The sequence below is a fragment of the Pelophylax lessonae genome, assembly GCF_965119305.1.
Source record: "Pelophylax lessonae genome assembly, chromosome: 13".
Classification (NCBI taxonomy): domain Eukaryota; kingdom Metazoa; phylum Chordata; class Amphibia; order Anura; family Ranidae; genus Pelophylax; species Pelophylax lessonae.
Window position 1 is genome coordinate 144,411,295 of NC_138780.1, and position 15,109 is coordinate 144,426,403.

The 15,109-nt window shown below is 46.7% G+C and overlaps 1 protein-coding gene across 1 annotated transcript in view; it reads left to right on the forward strand.

Annotated features, from left to right (window-relative positions):
- The window catches only part of PCNX4 (pecanex 4), a 140,401-nt gene that overhangs the window by 91,924 nt on the left and 33,368 nt on the right, over positions 1 to 15,109 (forward strand). The window contains exon 8 of the mRNA XM_082275719.1: positions 8,779 to 9,142. Coding sequence (XP_082131845.1) covers positions 8,779 to 9,142 — 364 coding nt within the window. The remainder of the gene's footprint in view (positions 1 to 8,778; positions 9,143 to 15,109) is intronic.

The window sequence follows — 15,109 nt, forward strand, 5'->3', positions numbered from 1 at the left end:
GCAACTCCAACATCCTTACTTTGCTCCTTCAAAGTCTGAATTTCACTTTCCTTTTCCATGAGGATGGTATCTTTCTCCATTATAGTCTCTCTGCGTTTTTGCAACTCGGAAAGAAGAGCAGTGGATTCTTCCCACTGGAACACCTGAGCCTGCACGTTTCTATGCTCCATCCTAAGCAACTCCAGGGCTCGTTCCTTTTCTTCCATTTTCCGTTTCAAGGCATCCATCTCAGCCCTGCACACATACTCGGTTTCCTCCAAACCGATGACCTCCATTGGCTGCTGGCGTCTCTGTTTCCAGCCTGCCATGCTCTCTTGGTGAGCCTTTTGTTGAGCTGCAAAGCTCCGCTGAAAATCCACATTTTCCTCAGTGTTGCTAGGGACAACAACCTTCCTCTTTAGTAGACTCTCTTTAGGCATGGATGGGGCTCGTTCAGACGGTAGCATCCCCTCCATCTTTGCATCTTTCAGGCGTCTTGATCGCCCCATCTTCAATAACTCCACAATAAATTTTTCACAGTCCAGCAAAAAATTTTGAGACCACTGTCCCTTTAAAACTTAGTAGTTTTTCTCTCTCTTGCAGGATCTCCTTTCCTGTACACATTGTGCAATCTCATGCACCAGAGAAAGTTCCTAGGACAGATGAACTTCTTTGCAGGGATCTCTGCTTCTGCCCAATGCATACTTCCACCATATGTGGGGTTTCACTCGGTGGTAGGCGTGGATGACCCCTTGGGGGGGTTCGTTACACAGGGAGACAGCCGAGAAGTGGTTGCAAACAACACTTTGGTTTATTCATGCAATTTTCTTCAAACAAGTGCATGCAGCAAAAACATCCAAAATAAAATAAAACACAAAATAAATCCTTGCCACTGTGGGCGGCTACCTTCTCACATACTGGAACCTATCTAATGAAGTCTGTCCCCAACCTACTGTTGGGCAGACTTGGCTGACCATACAGCAGACTCTCAATAGTCCATGTTTTATCTCTTCACACAGCACATGTTCATTTTCCTCTTCACATTGAACATGTCCCTTTATTTGTCTCTTCACATAGCAAACAGTTCATTGATCATGTCCCTTTGTTTTTCTCTTCACATTGAACACAGTGCATTTATTTCTTCCACATAGAAATAGTTCATTTTCTCACCTTGAGAAGTCTTCAGTCTTAATTAATTTCCCATTCACACAGGAAATGTCCATGGGTTTCTTTTCACCTAGAAACGATCCAAGACCTCACTTCGAGTAGTCTTCACACTTGTTACCCTCCTCAGCTTCACATCGCTTCAGGAGGTCTTCCCCATGCTCACACAGCTTTCAGGGGGCATTCCTTCTCCCCTGCCCACATGGCGTCGGGAGGTACACATCTGACTGTCCTCCTCTCCCAGCCCACACGGCAACAGGAGGCAGCAATCCTTAGACTTCCTCTGGACAAATTATAGAGGCCTTCATTTTCTCATTCTGAACAGCTGAATGGTTTTCAACTTCCTGCTGGCTATCTCTGCAGCCAACACCCTATAGTAATTGGTGAACTTTCTAAATCAGGTGGGAAATGCATCTCCTGTCTGTGACTACATCCACAGATTTACCTGACTTCCTGTCACAGTAGACTTGGGCCCTCCTTCTCGGCTCATAAGAAGTTTTTTTGTCCCTCAGGGTCGACTGACAAGGGATTAAAGCCCTTTGGGGCCTCCTCTGGAGGACCCAAGCAAACTTGGTCTGGCAAGTCAAAAGCAGGCATCTCCAGACCCGCGGACAAGGCCCCTTCAGCATGAAGGTGCACCCTTACCCGTATCTCGAGTGGGGGTATGTTTTCGCTGGTTCCCAGACCCGTGGATTTCCCTGGGTGGGTCCACGAGGTCATATGGTCCAGCTACAAGATCGAGTTTCGTTCTTTACCCTCTGGTAAGGTTCTTCCTTCCAACGTGCGACTGTCCCTGATCCGCTTACAGGCTCTTTTTGGGGCGTGCAAGAGCTTTTACTTCAAAGGGTGATTGTCCCAGTTACAACTTCGGAGCGTTTTCAGGGTTTTTACTCAAACTTGTTTACAGTCCCCAGGAAGGAAGGCAAGGTGCGTCCAATTCTGTACCTCAAGGAAGAAGTTCAGAATGGAGTCCATTCGCACAATGGGGGCTTCCCTGCATCAGTGGGATTTTCTTGCCTCCACTGACATCAAGGACGCTTAGGTTCACATTCCAATATGTCTCGGTCACCACCAGCGCTTCCTCTGCTTCCCGTTGGAGAGAAACATTATTAGTTTGTGGCGTTACCCTTTGGTCTCACCTTCGCTCCTCGGGTCTTCATGAAAGTGTTGGCCCGGGAGCTAACATTGTTACGCCAATGGGGGATCACGGTACTGGGCTGCTTGGACGACCTCCTTCTGCAAGCGGAGTCTCCTACTGCTCTGGTGGCAAACCTGGAAATCACCATATGAACTTTGAGGGAGTTTGGCTGGATTCTGAATTTTCAGAAGTCTGCTCTGGTTCTATCCACCAAGCTGGATTACCTGGGTCTGACTGGTTTTGGCCTTAGCCAGAGTGCTCCTTCCTCTGGACAAACTCCAGAAACTGCAGGCTGCAGTTCGTCTTCTGCTGTCCGAAAGATGGTCATCCCTCTAGACTTGCATGCAGGTGCTGGGCCTGATGGTGTCTGCCTTCGAGACAGTTCCATTTGCACAGTTCCATATGAGGTCCCTGCAAGGGAGATTCTCGCCAAATGGGACAAGAATCTGAAGTCTCTGGACAATCAGTTACGGCTGAGCTGGGGAATGAAAGAGCCCCTGATATGGTGGCTTTGTTCTCTGGTGCTTTGGCTGGGCAAATCCTTTCTCCTCTTGTATTGGACAGTGGACACCATGGATGCCAGCCTGTCCGGCTGGGGAGGCGTCCTCTGCAAAAATTCTGCTTAGGGGATCTGGACACTGGAAGAGTCCAGACTATCGACAATGCCTTGGAACTCTGAGCGATCAGACTGTGCCTGGAACATTAGACGGATTATCTTCAGGGATGTACAGTGCACATTTAATCAGACTATGCCATGGCCGTGGCATATGTCAATCCCCAGAGGGGCACAAGAAGTGTCCTGGCGGCTCTGGAGGTAGCCAGCATTCTAAGGTGGGCAGAACAGTTTGTTCCAGCCCTCACCGCCGTACAAATTCCTGGGATGGAAAACTGGCAGGTGGATTTCCTCAGTCTGCAGGCGTTGGACCATGGGGGGTGATCCCTTCATCTGGAGGGGTTTCATCAGTTGTGTCTCTGGTGGTGCATCCCTCAGGTGGATCTGTTGGCGTCCTGACTCAACAGAAAGGTGCAGAGGTTTGTGGCTCGGTCACAGGGTCCTCTGGCGGATGCCGCAAATGCGCTGGTGGCCCCGTGGGGGTCAGTATCATCCGATTTACGCCGTCCCCCCTCTCAAGCTTTTGCCAAGAGTTCTACGCAGGATCGAGGAAGAAGGGATTCCGGTCATCTTAGTGGCCCAGAACTGGCCTCGCCAGGCTTGGTGCGCTGATCTGGTGCGGCTGGTCACCGACGTTCCTTGGAAGCTTCCTCTCAAGGAGGATCTGCTGTCCCAAGGACCAATGCATCCTGTTTTACAGTCGCTAGCTTTGATGGCTTGACTGTTAAATGCCAGGTGCTGATGGATAGAAGTTTGAGTCGGTGACTCCAATGCTGTTAAAAGCTAGGAAATCTACTTCTAGGAAGATCTACTATCGTACGTGGAAGACATACATTGCGTGGTGTGAGTCTCTTGGGTTTCATCCTCGCTCTTTTTTGGTGGCTCGGATCTTGACCTTCCTTCAATGGGGGGTTGAGCAGAAACTGGCCTATCAAGGGTCAGGTGTAGGCCTTAGCATTCTTCTTTCAACGGCCCTTGGCCACATACTCTCTGGTGCGTACTTTTCTTCAGGGAGTTAGGCAGTCCAGTGCGGTCTCTGTTGCTGCTTTGGGACCTCATTTTGGTGCTTTCAGTCCTCCAAAAGCCTCCTTTTGAGAATCTTCGGGAGATTCCCCTGCTTGCGCTGTCCCATAAGGTGGCCAGGGTGTCGGAATTGGCGGCGTTATTCTGTCGTTCATCTTACTTGGTGGTGCACTGGAATAAGGTGGTTCTTCGCCCCTGTCCGTCGTTCCTTCCTCAGGTTGTGTTTGATTTTCATTTTAATGAAGACATTGTGTTGCTTTCCCTTTGTCCAGTGCCAAAACATCCGAAGGAAATTGCTTTGCATGCCTTGGATGTGGTCCGGGCAATTAGGGTGCACCTGGCAGCTACGGAGTCTTTTAGGAAGTCAGGCTCACTATTTGTGCTCATGGATGCAATTTTTGGGAGAGTCCCCTGCTTATGCTCTCCCAGAAGGTGGCCTTCTTGGTGGCTATCACTTCTGCACGCAGGGTGTCGGAATTGGCGGCGTTATCTTGTTGTTCACCTTACTTGGTGGTTCACAGAGATAAGGTGGTTCTTCGTCCTGGTCAGTCATTCCTTCCTCGGGTTGTCTCTGATTTTCATTTGAATGAAGACATTGTGTTGTCTTCCCTGTGTCCCAGGCCAAAACATCCAAAGGAAATTGGCTTGCATGCCTTGTATGTGGTCTGGGCAAATAGGGTGCACCTGGCAGTTACGGAGTCTTTTAGGAAGTCAGACTCACTGTTTGTGCTCACGGATGGGCCTCGGAAAGGGTTGTCTGCTTCCTCTGCAACCATTTCCAGATGGATCAGACAGACAGTGATTCAGGCCTATTCCATCAGGTGTCAGGTTCCTCCTTTCCCTGTCAAGGTGCACTGTACTCGGGTGCTCAGTGCCTCCTGGGCCTTCCGTCATCAATTGTCAGTTACGCAGGTTTGCAAGCGGCCACCTGGTCGTTGGTGCACACTTTCACAAAGTTCTATAAAGTGAATGTGTTGGCATCTGCAGATGCTTCCTTTGGCCGCAAGGTTTTGCAGGCTGCTGTTTAGAGGACCTGGTCCTCTTTGAGGGTGTATTGTTTGTTTGTTTTTTTCAGGTGAGCTCCAGTTGTTTTGGTTGAGCTCCTGTTTACCTGGTTTGCTATAGTTAGCCTTGGGAGTTACTTTTTCGCTGTTCTCACCCCTCATGTTTAACACTGCTTCAAGACGTCCCAATGGTTAAGAAGATCAGGAGCTGTGACCTTCAATGAACGAAAGAGAAAATGGAATTTTTGACTTACAGTAAAATCCATTTCGCTGCTGTTCATTGACGGACACAGCACCCACCCCTCTGTGGAGTTGTAATTCTTCTGATACTGCTGTAACAAAACTGAGTACCTATAGCAGAGAGAGGGAGTATACTCCCGGGGACTGCCCATAGGCGTAACCAGACTTTTTTCTGCCTTGTGTCCTACTCCTGTAGGGGGCAGTATACCCCAATAGTTAAGAAGATCAGCAGCTGTGTCCGTCAATGAACATTAGAGAAATGGATTTTACGGTAAGTCAATAATCCAATTTTTTTACTTTCTGCTATAAAACATATCCAATAAAAAAAATGTAAAAAATATAATTGCTCCATAAATTTAGGTCAATGTGTATTCTGCTACATATTTTTGGTAAAAAAAAAAAAATTCTCAAAGTGAATATTGATTGGTTTGAACAAATGTTATAGCGTCTACAAACTATGGGATATATTTTTCTTTTACTAGTACAGTAATGGCGGCGATCAGCAACTTATAGCTGATAACTATTGCTGTACATGGTAGCCAATCAGCTTCTAACTTCAGTTTGTTCAGTTAAGCTTTGGCAATAAATCCTGGCAGAAGTGCACCAGATTTTGCACTCTCCTGCTTTAGTAAATGAACCTTGTGTCCAAAGTCACATGACAAGTTGCCACAAGTGTGAATGGAGCCTAAGGGTTTGTTTTTATAATTGGGAGCTGCCTTAAAAGTACAGGTGCATTCATACATGCGAATGCAACCTGTCTGCGATCAGCTGCGTTACCTCCAGCTGTGAGTAGGCAGCCCCATTGAAAGCAATGGGAGGCTGCTGGCTCTTGCAGCTAATTGTGCCCACTTTGCTCAAGCAGCAGGTGATCGACCATGGATGCAGGCCGTCTGGGTACAGGGCCAATCACCCACGTTTCAACACTGCATGAGCGATTGCTGATAGTGGGAACCCCTGCTAGGGGTCTCGCAGCTGGTTCCAGACAGGTTGCATTTACAGGTGCGAATGATCCCTTAGGCCCCATGCACACTGAATGTTTTTTCAGCTGCTCCTAGGGGTATTAGGCTTTTTTTTTTTTTTTTTTACAGCTTAACCCTAGACGCTGATCACACTCAAATATGCGGCTGGGCCTTGGCGCTGAGTAGCCGCAATTTTGCATTCATTAGCACCAACAGAGCTGTGCCAAAAGTTAGCGCCCTTCTCGCTTCCGGCATAGTGACCAGCAGCTCACAAAAAGCTCATGATTGCTCCTTGCGATCGGGAGTTTTCCTATCATGTCACAGCGGTCTCCTGGAATTCCAAACCCCTTAAAGGGCTGGCGGGAGCCGACTCCAAAGGTTTAAAAATGTCTCTCCCATGTTATTCTATGTTTCCATGAACATATGGGCTTTTAGGAGCTGTAAGTGGCATAGGTGTTTTTTTAAGCTGTAGTAATTGAATTTGGGAGTGGAAAAAAGAAGAGGGCAGAAAAACACTGCTAAACGTGCATGAAAGCCAATGCAAAACGCTTCTAAAAGCGCGTTTTTACAGCCAAATTTTCCTGGCCTCGGTACTGGCTTTGCAGTTTGTTTTTTAAAATGCCTCATGTGCATGAGGCCTTAAAGTGTTAATAAACCCACAACAGTAAAATCTGTCTGTATATGAGTAAAGCATGCTTAGTATACGCACTGTGGAAGGGGTTAATCCTCTGCATTGTGTAAAAAGGCTGTTTGATCCTGTATGCACAGAGGGTAAAGGTGATGGACTGGCCAAGCATGTCTCCAGACCTAAACCCTATTGAGCATCTGTGGGGCATTCTCAAACGGAAGGTGGAGGAGCGCAAGGCCTCTAACATCCACGAGCTCCATGATGTTGTCATGGAGGAGTGGAAGAAGACTCCAGTGGCAACCTGTGAAGCTCTGGTGAACTCCATGTCCAAGAGAGTTAAGGCAGTGTTGGAAAATAATGGTGGCCAAACAAAATATTGACACTTTGGGCCCAATTTGGTGATTTTAGCTTAGGGGTGAACTCACTTTTGTTGCCTGCGGTTTAGACAATAATGGCTGTGTGTTGAGTTATTTAGAGGAGACAGCAAATTTACACTGTTATACAAGCTGTACACTCACTACTTTACATTGTAGCAAAGTGTCATTTCTTCAGTGTTGCCACATGAAAAGATATAATAAAATATTTACAAAAATGTGAGTGGTGTACTCACTTTTGTGAGATACTGTACATGTTTCTTGCCAGAATTTCAGTGTCCTAGTAATTCCCTGCACACTCAACTGATACATTATAAAATGAAATCAGTTTTCCCAGCTATCTTCTATAAACTTCTTTAAAACAACTTCTATAAACATAGGGAGGAAAGCCTCCCTATGTAATGGAGATGAAAAGAAGAAGAGGAGTTTGTACTCAAAATCAGAAGAGCAGGCCAGGGTGACACCATCTTTTTCTCCAAAGATATAAGACAAGGAGTGATCATTGTCACCCCAGTACAGGATGTGTGCTACTGGCAGGATTACCAGGTGAAAATAAAAGGGGGAAAAAGCCACAAAAAATGTAACTATTGCAGTCACATTTCTGTTGTTGGGTTTAGATATGCTGTCAAGAGAAAAGGGTGGATTCTGCCACGTTGCAAAAGCCATGGCAATGTGTAAGCAACACGACCACGTCAGATCTCCTACTGGGCATGTGTAAGATCTGGTGCTGGTGTTTTCTTTGGCCCAGTGCAGAAAAATGCAGAAGACGAAACTGGCCACTGATGATGTCGGCATTGAAGAGGGTGGCATGGTTTGACAGGAAGGGGTGCAGAGCAGTGTGGGGAAATGAGGAGAGGGCAAGGTAGGGTTCAAGCAACAATGGATTGTTTTTAGCTTACCATACTGTAATCCAGCCTTTTTCAACCAAGGTGCCCAGGCATGCCCGAGTGCCTTGGCAAAATGCCTAAAAATTGATCAAAAATTGTATACAAGTTAGCAGGTGGATAAAGCCTTCCTTTTAGTTACACAAAGCCACAGGCTTTCATTATGCACAATTACGACTTTCTAGACCCTGGCATCCTAACAACCAATGATGTCATCAGTTAATAAGGAGGATGTCTGTTGCCTCCACAGCATCCCGGTTTGACCCTTTTCTGCCTCTCTCCCTCAGCACTGGGGTCATATTAGCTGACTGATGGAGAGAAATTGACAGAGAAGAGAAACATTAGAATACTAGTCAGTACCAGTGTGCAAAAGTGTATTTGCTTTGGAAGAAAACATCACCTGTAACGTTGGGTGTCCTACAAGTGTGGATGTTGCTGCAATATGTAAAACTATTAAAATAATTTTTTTACATTTTAGAATGAGGTGCATCGAGACTGTCCATAATTTTAAAGGGTGCCTTGACTAAAAAAAAAGGTTGAGAAACACTGGTGTAATCTGTAATGCTTCATAGGAGGAGGAGGAGGGAAAGGTCTACTTCAAGGTGGATTTCACCATTGTCTCCCAAAGAAGGCATCAGAATAAGCTTGCCAACACTCAAAAACTTAAACATGATTATTTAATGGATTTATCTTATTTTGATGAAATTTAGTAATTGACTCTTTTTGTAGATAATTTAAAATATAATTTTACCTCTGTTATGACATTTTACAGGTTGCTTTAATACGTGATCGTCTATATCAGCTAGTCTCCAAACTTCAGTTTGCTATTACTGTTTTACTGACATCCTGGACTGAAAAGAAGCAAAGAAGGAAGTCGACAAGCAGCCTAATTACAATAAACATTATTTTCTTCCCATTGGTGCTGATCTTCATTATCCTGTCAGCTGTGCTGTCCTCTCCATTACTGGCACTTTTCACTCTCCCGGTGTTCCTGGTGGGATTCCCCAGACCCATTCGCAGCTGGCCTGGTGCTGTAGGTGCTGCAGCCTGTGTGTGCTCTGATACAGTCTATTACCAGCAAATGGTCCCAGGCTTTGCTGCAGCTCTGCAATCTGCATTTGCTTCTGGAAGTCTAGGTAGGTGTAACGATACTGTGGAGAAGATGACTCGGTAACTTTGTGGTCAATGTTTACTTGGTCTTGGTCTTTGTCTAATTATGGAGATGCTATAGAGAAGCCAGACTCCTGTCATGGTACTGCAAGGCAAAGCAACAGGTTTACTTTAACCACTTGACCTCCAGAAGGTTATACCCCCCCCTTCAATAACAGGGAATTTTTTTGCAATATGGCACTGCGTTACTTAAACTGACAATTGCGCAGTCATGCGGCACTGTACCCAAATACATTTTTTGTCCTTTTTTTTCCCCCACAAATTGAGCTTTTGATGGTATTTGATTACCATATATTTGATGCGTTTTTTTTTTTTTTGCGCTAGAAACAAAAAAAAAGCAGACAATTTTGAAAAAAAAAATATATTTTTTTACTTTTCTTTAAAACAATCAATTTAGGCCAATATGTATTCTGCTACATGTTTTTGGTAAAAAAAAATGCCAATAAGCGTATATATTGATTGGTTTTCACAAAAGTTCTAGCGTCTACAAACTATGGGATATTTTTATTTATTTCTCTATCGTTCATCGACAGACACAGCTCCTTATATTCATGACTCATAGGGTTATGCTCCTCCTTCTAGGAATAGGTACTAGGCAGGAAAAAAACTTAACAACGCTTATTGGGGCAGTCATAACCCCTCAGACTCACCTATCATCAAACAGTTTTGTTCTGCCTAGTGTTAGGAATAGGACCTAGCTCCCTGCTGGGACTTCGGTCTTAGCTGTAAAAGGGAAAGTTTGCGATTTTTTATTTTTTAACTAGTTAGTTCCTGAGGATCAAGATCCAGAGAAACTACAAGCAACAGCCGGCTGCGGTTTCACAGTGGATAATCTAGATCCTTAAGGTCTCCCAGCCTGGCCAGCGAGCATGAGCAGGTTATAGTCCAGAACTAGGCCTCGCCACGACAGTGCCCCGATGGATGGGGATGAGCCTGCGAGTGGACAGTCTCCCTGGGACGCATCGACCTGGAATGCCCTTAGTTGCACCTTCCCCTTGGCTGACAGCACCCCCATCCCGGGTGGGAGGTGATCTGTTTCGGAGTGGCTCCCACCTTGTACCGTTGGTATGGTGAGTAAAATTGTCCCCCCCCAAACACCCTTGGCGGTCGCGAGGCAGGCATGGGCCCCTCCCTGGAATGGTCGGACCTTAGGGGCTCCCTCGGTTCCCTGGCACCCTGGAGGACTAATCTGGTGTATCCCTTGGCAGTCCCCTACCCCTAGCAGGTTTTACCTTGGGGGGGGCGTAATAATGCGGCCGTTATGGCGCTTATTTAAAGGGATGGATTGTCCTGGGTGGGTCTCTAGCTAGGGACCTTTAGATACCTATTGTTCTGGGACCCCTTTAGGGGGTCCTGGAGACCGCATGGCACGCCGTGATGGCCGCCATTTTGCTGTGGTTCATGATCTCTGTGTTCCCATTAGTTTGCATGGGCAGACAATTTCTATACTTCCCCATTGAGAATGTATGAGCGGCCATTTTCTTGAGGTCCGTGGGATGGACAGGCATGCGACATGGCTCATAATGATAATGAGGCAGAGCTTCTTTCTCTTCCTGTGCAGACAGTGTTAGTTTCGTGTTAGAAGCTGGATGCTTCTCTGTGGTCTGGTAATGTTCCTGGATTTCCCTCTGGGTTTTTTCCTCTTCTGCTCTGCTTTTATTACATAATAATCAGAGATTGTGAATCCGCAGTAATAGCGGTGGGACCATATTTTTTGCGGTCATAAAGGGGCATTACACAAAAAAAAAATGTATTTGAGCAATGGAGTCCCAGGATACAAATTCACCTGCAGACCCCCTGGAAGCGACTGCGGGACCCTCCGGTTCACAGTCGCAGCCAGAAATTGCAGTTTTTTTGCAAAGCCTGATGTCAAAAGTGGATTTTGTCATTTTTGATGCTGCCAGCCGCAAACGCCCCGTGCACTCACCTCCATCGGACGCAGACCACCTTCAGGGGTCGGTGTCTTCGCATTCTAATGGTCCTGCCCTGATAGTTTCTGTGCGAGAAACCCTAAAATTGGCTGATGAACCTACAGCGTCAGATATGCAGGTGTCTTTTGGCTCCCGCAAATCCCGTAAATCGGGCAAGGTATGCCCTTGTCCAGAATGGCTTTATACTATTGTGGATGAACAATGGCGATGCATTAAGCACATGTTGGTGGTGCCTAAGCGTTTTGCACGCCGTTTCCTTTTGCAGAGGCGATGTCCAATAGGTGGACTGTACCACCGAAAGTGAATTCTCCTGTGGCCAGGTTGAATGAAGTGACTGGTACTGGTGGAAGAATCTCCAACCTTTCCAGATCCCGTGGATAGACAGGTGAAATCCTTGTCCCACCATTTACATGTGGTAGCAGGTCACATGTTAAAGGCTACCTTTGTGAATGTTTCAGTAGCGCAGACTGCTACTGAATGGGTGAAGTTACTGAAAAGTAACTTGGAAACGGCACGGCTTCCCCCTGCAGTACTGGAACTAATAGACCAGTTGACCCAAGCCCTGGTGTTCATGTATGATACGTCTCTGGACTCAGCTTTGTTAGTGGCCCGGACGTCATCAGTGGGGATTGCTATTAGGTGCATGGTATGGCTAAAATACTGGTCAGCTGACCAGGCTTCAAAGAAGGCTGTGACTGATCTTCTTTTTACAGGGGAAAGGCTGTTTGGATCCTCCCTGGATGAGTTGATCAAAGGTATCATGGGGTGTAAGAGCACAGCGAATCTGGACCTGCAGACAAGTCCTCGGCTGCATGAAGGGGCACCCACTCCCAAGTCTGGGGTGGGGGGATGTTTTTGATTCTTTTAGGAATCCTGGACCTCGTTAAATCAGGACAAATGGGTTCACAAACTGATCCGATTAGGATACAAGATCGAATTTCGGTCTTGTCAGTCGGAGAGGTTCTTCCCATCCAATCTTCAATTATCCCCAGTCCGGTTAAGGCACTTGTGAAGGGCGGGACACGACTTGCTGTCGCAAGAAGTGATTGTGCTGGTTCCCGCTTCAGGGATTTTATTCAAACCTATTCACCGTGCCCATAAAAGAAGGCAAGGTGCGTCCCATCCTGGATCTCAAGGCCCTGAACCGCTTTGTGTGGGTACAGAGGTTTCGGATGGAGTCCATTCGCATAGTAGTAGCGTCTCTGCATTAGGGAGATTTCTTAGCCTTCTTGGTCAGCTCCCAGAGTGTTTACCAAGGTACTAGCACCAATATTAGCACTGCTGCGCCGGCGGGGGATTGCGATACTGGGGTACCTGGACGATCCCCTGTTGAGAGCGGACTCTCATTCAGCCTTGTTGGGGGATCTGACAGGATATCACGGTCAGAACTCTGCAGTAGTTTGGTTGGAACATCAGTTTCAAGAAATCTGCGCTGACTCCAGTTCTGAGACTGGATTATCTGGGCTTGACTCTGGATTCAGCCTTTGCGAGGGTTTTTCTTTCCTCAGACAAGCTGCAAAAGTTGCAGGGGGCGTTTCAGTTGTTGTTGGACGATCGAAGAGTCAAAACTTCCGATAAATGTTTTGGAGCTCAGAGCGATAAATCTTTGTCTGAGTCATTGGACGACTTATCTGCAAGGTTTTCCAGTTCGGATTCAATCATACAATGCCACAGCTGCGGCTTACATCAATCACCAGGGGGGCACCAAGAGTGTCTAGGAGGTGGCAGAGTTTCCGGCCTGGGCAGAAAGCTTTGTTCCAGCCCTCTCTGCTGTACACATTCCAGGTGTGGAAAACTGGCAGGCGGATTACCGGAGTCATCAGGTGTTGGATCAAGGGGAGTGGTCCCTACACCCTGAGGTGTTCCGCCTCCTGTGTGTTCAGTAGGGGATTCCCGAGGTCAATCTGTTTGCCTCTCGCCTCAAGAAGAAGGTGCAGAGATTCGTAGCCAGGTCTTGAGATCCTCTGGCCGACTCCAGACGCACTGGTGGCTCCTTGGGGTCGGTATCAGCTGATTTATGTATTTCCCCTGTTGAAACTCCTGCCGAGGCTTCTGCTCAGGATAGAGGTGGAAAACATTCCGGTCATTCTGGTGGCCCCAGACTGGCCTCGCCGGTCTTGGTACGCAGACCTGATCAGGCTGGTCGCTGATACCCCTTGGAGACTTCCTCTATGGGAAGATCTGCTGTCTCAAGGTCCAATCTTCCATCCTGCTTTACAGTCGCTGGCTTTAACGGCATGGCTGTTAAAAGTCAGGTGTTGAGAGATATGGGTTTTTCTGACTCTGTGATTCCTACACTCTTGAAGGCTAGGAAGTCAACTTCCAGGAAGATCTACCATCGTTAGTGGAAATCGTACATTTTATGGTGTGAATCGCTGAAGGTGCACCCTCGCTTGTTTTCGATTGCTAAGGTTTTGGCCTTTTTGCAGAAAGGGGTTGAAGAGCGGTTAACTTGGGTACTATCAAAGGCCAACTTTCGGCCTTGGCTATATATTTTCAATGCCCGTTAGCCATGCATGTCCTAATCCCGACTTTTATCTAGGTAACAATCCCCGTTACCCCTGTAGGATCTAAATCTGGTGTTATCTGTTCTTAAAAAGCCTCCTTTTGAAAAAAATTGTGAGATTTCGCTGCTTTCTTTGTCTCAGAAGGTTGCCTTATTGGTGGCGATCACTTCTGCCCGCAGAGTACCTGAATTGGAGGCGTTGTTTTGCCGCTCACCTTATCTGGTGGTACACAGGGATAAGGTGGTACTTCGACCTAATCAGTTGTTACTTCCTAAGGTGGTTTCTGATTTTCATCTGAATGAAGACATTGTGTTGCCTTCACTTTGCCCTAAACCTCAGCATCCTAAGGAGTATGCCTTGCATTCTTTGGATGTGGTTCGGGCGATCAGGGTTTATTTGAGACCAGTGAATCCTTTAGAAAATCAGACGCTCTTTTTGTCCTTGCTGATGGACCTCGTAAGGCATTGGCTGCCTCTGCTGTGACCATTTCCAGATGGATCAGGCAGAGGGTGGTACAGGCCTATTAACTGAGGGGTCAGGTTCCTCCTTTCCCAGTGAAGGCTCATTCTACGAGAGCGCTGAGTGCCTCTTGGGCTTTTCGTCATCAGACGTCGGTGCTACAAGTTTGCAAGACGGCAACTTGGTTGTCTGTGCATACGTTCACAAAATTCTACAAGGTAGATGTGTTGGCATCCGCGGATGCTTCTTTTGGCCGCAAGGTTTTGCAGGCTGCAGTTAAAAAGAAAACTCTGTTTAGTTTCTCTTTGAGGGTTACATTTTTTCTGAGTGAGCTCCAATTGTTCCTGGTTGAGCTTCATGTTACCTGGTTAGCTAAGTTTAGCCATTGGGGACTTACGTTTGTTTCTGCGTTGTTTCCCACCCCTCATGATTATACTGCTTTGGGACATCCCTTTGAGTCATGAAGATAAGGAGCAGCGTCTGTCGATGAACGATAGAGAAAACTGGATTTTTGTATGAACTTCCCGTAAAATCCTTTTCTCTGAAGTTCATCGACAGACCCAGTACCCGCCCCTCTACTTCTAAGGCAGTGGTTCTCAACTCCGGTCCTCGGGACCCACCAACAGGCCAGGTTTGCAAGATAACTAAATTACATCACAGGTGATCTCATTTGCTGCTCAGTGATTGCAGTATTCTAGTCTGCATCCCCCAAGGTAATACTTAAAATCTGGCCTGTTAGTGGGTCCCGAGGACCGGAATTGAGAACCACTGTTCTAAGGTATAGGTTTTTTTGTCCCCTGAACACTGCTTGCAACTAAACTGTTTGATGATAGCAGAGTCTGAGGGGTTATGCCTGCAGGCACAGCCCCTATAGGCGTGGTTACGTTTTTTTCCTGCCTAGTGCTTATTCCTAGAAGGAGGTGCATAACCGTATGAGTCATGAAGATAAGGAGCTGCGTCTGTTGATGAACTTCAGAGAAAAGGAACTTACGGTAAGTTCTTACAAAAATCCATTTTTTTTTTTTTACTAGTAATG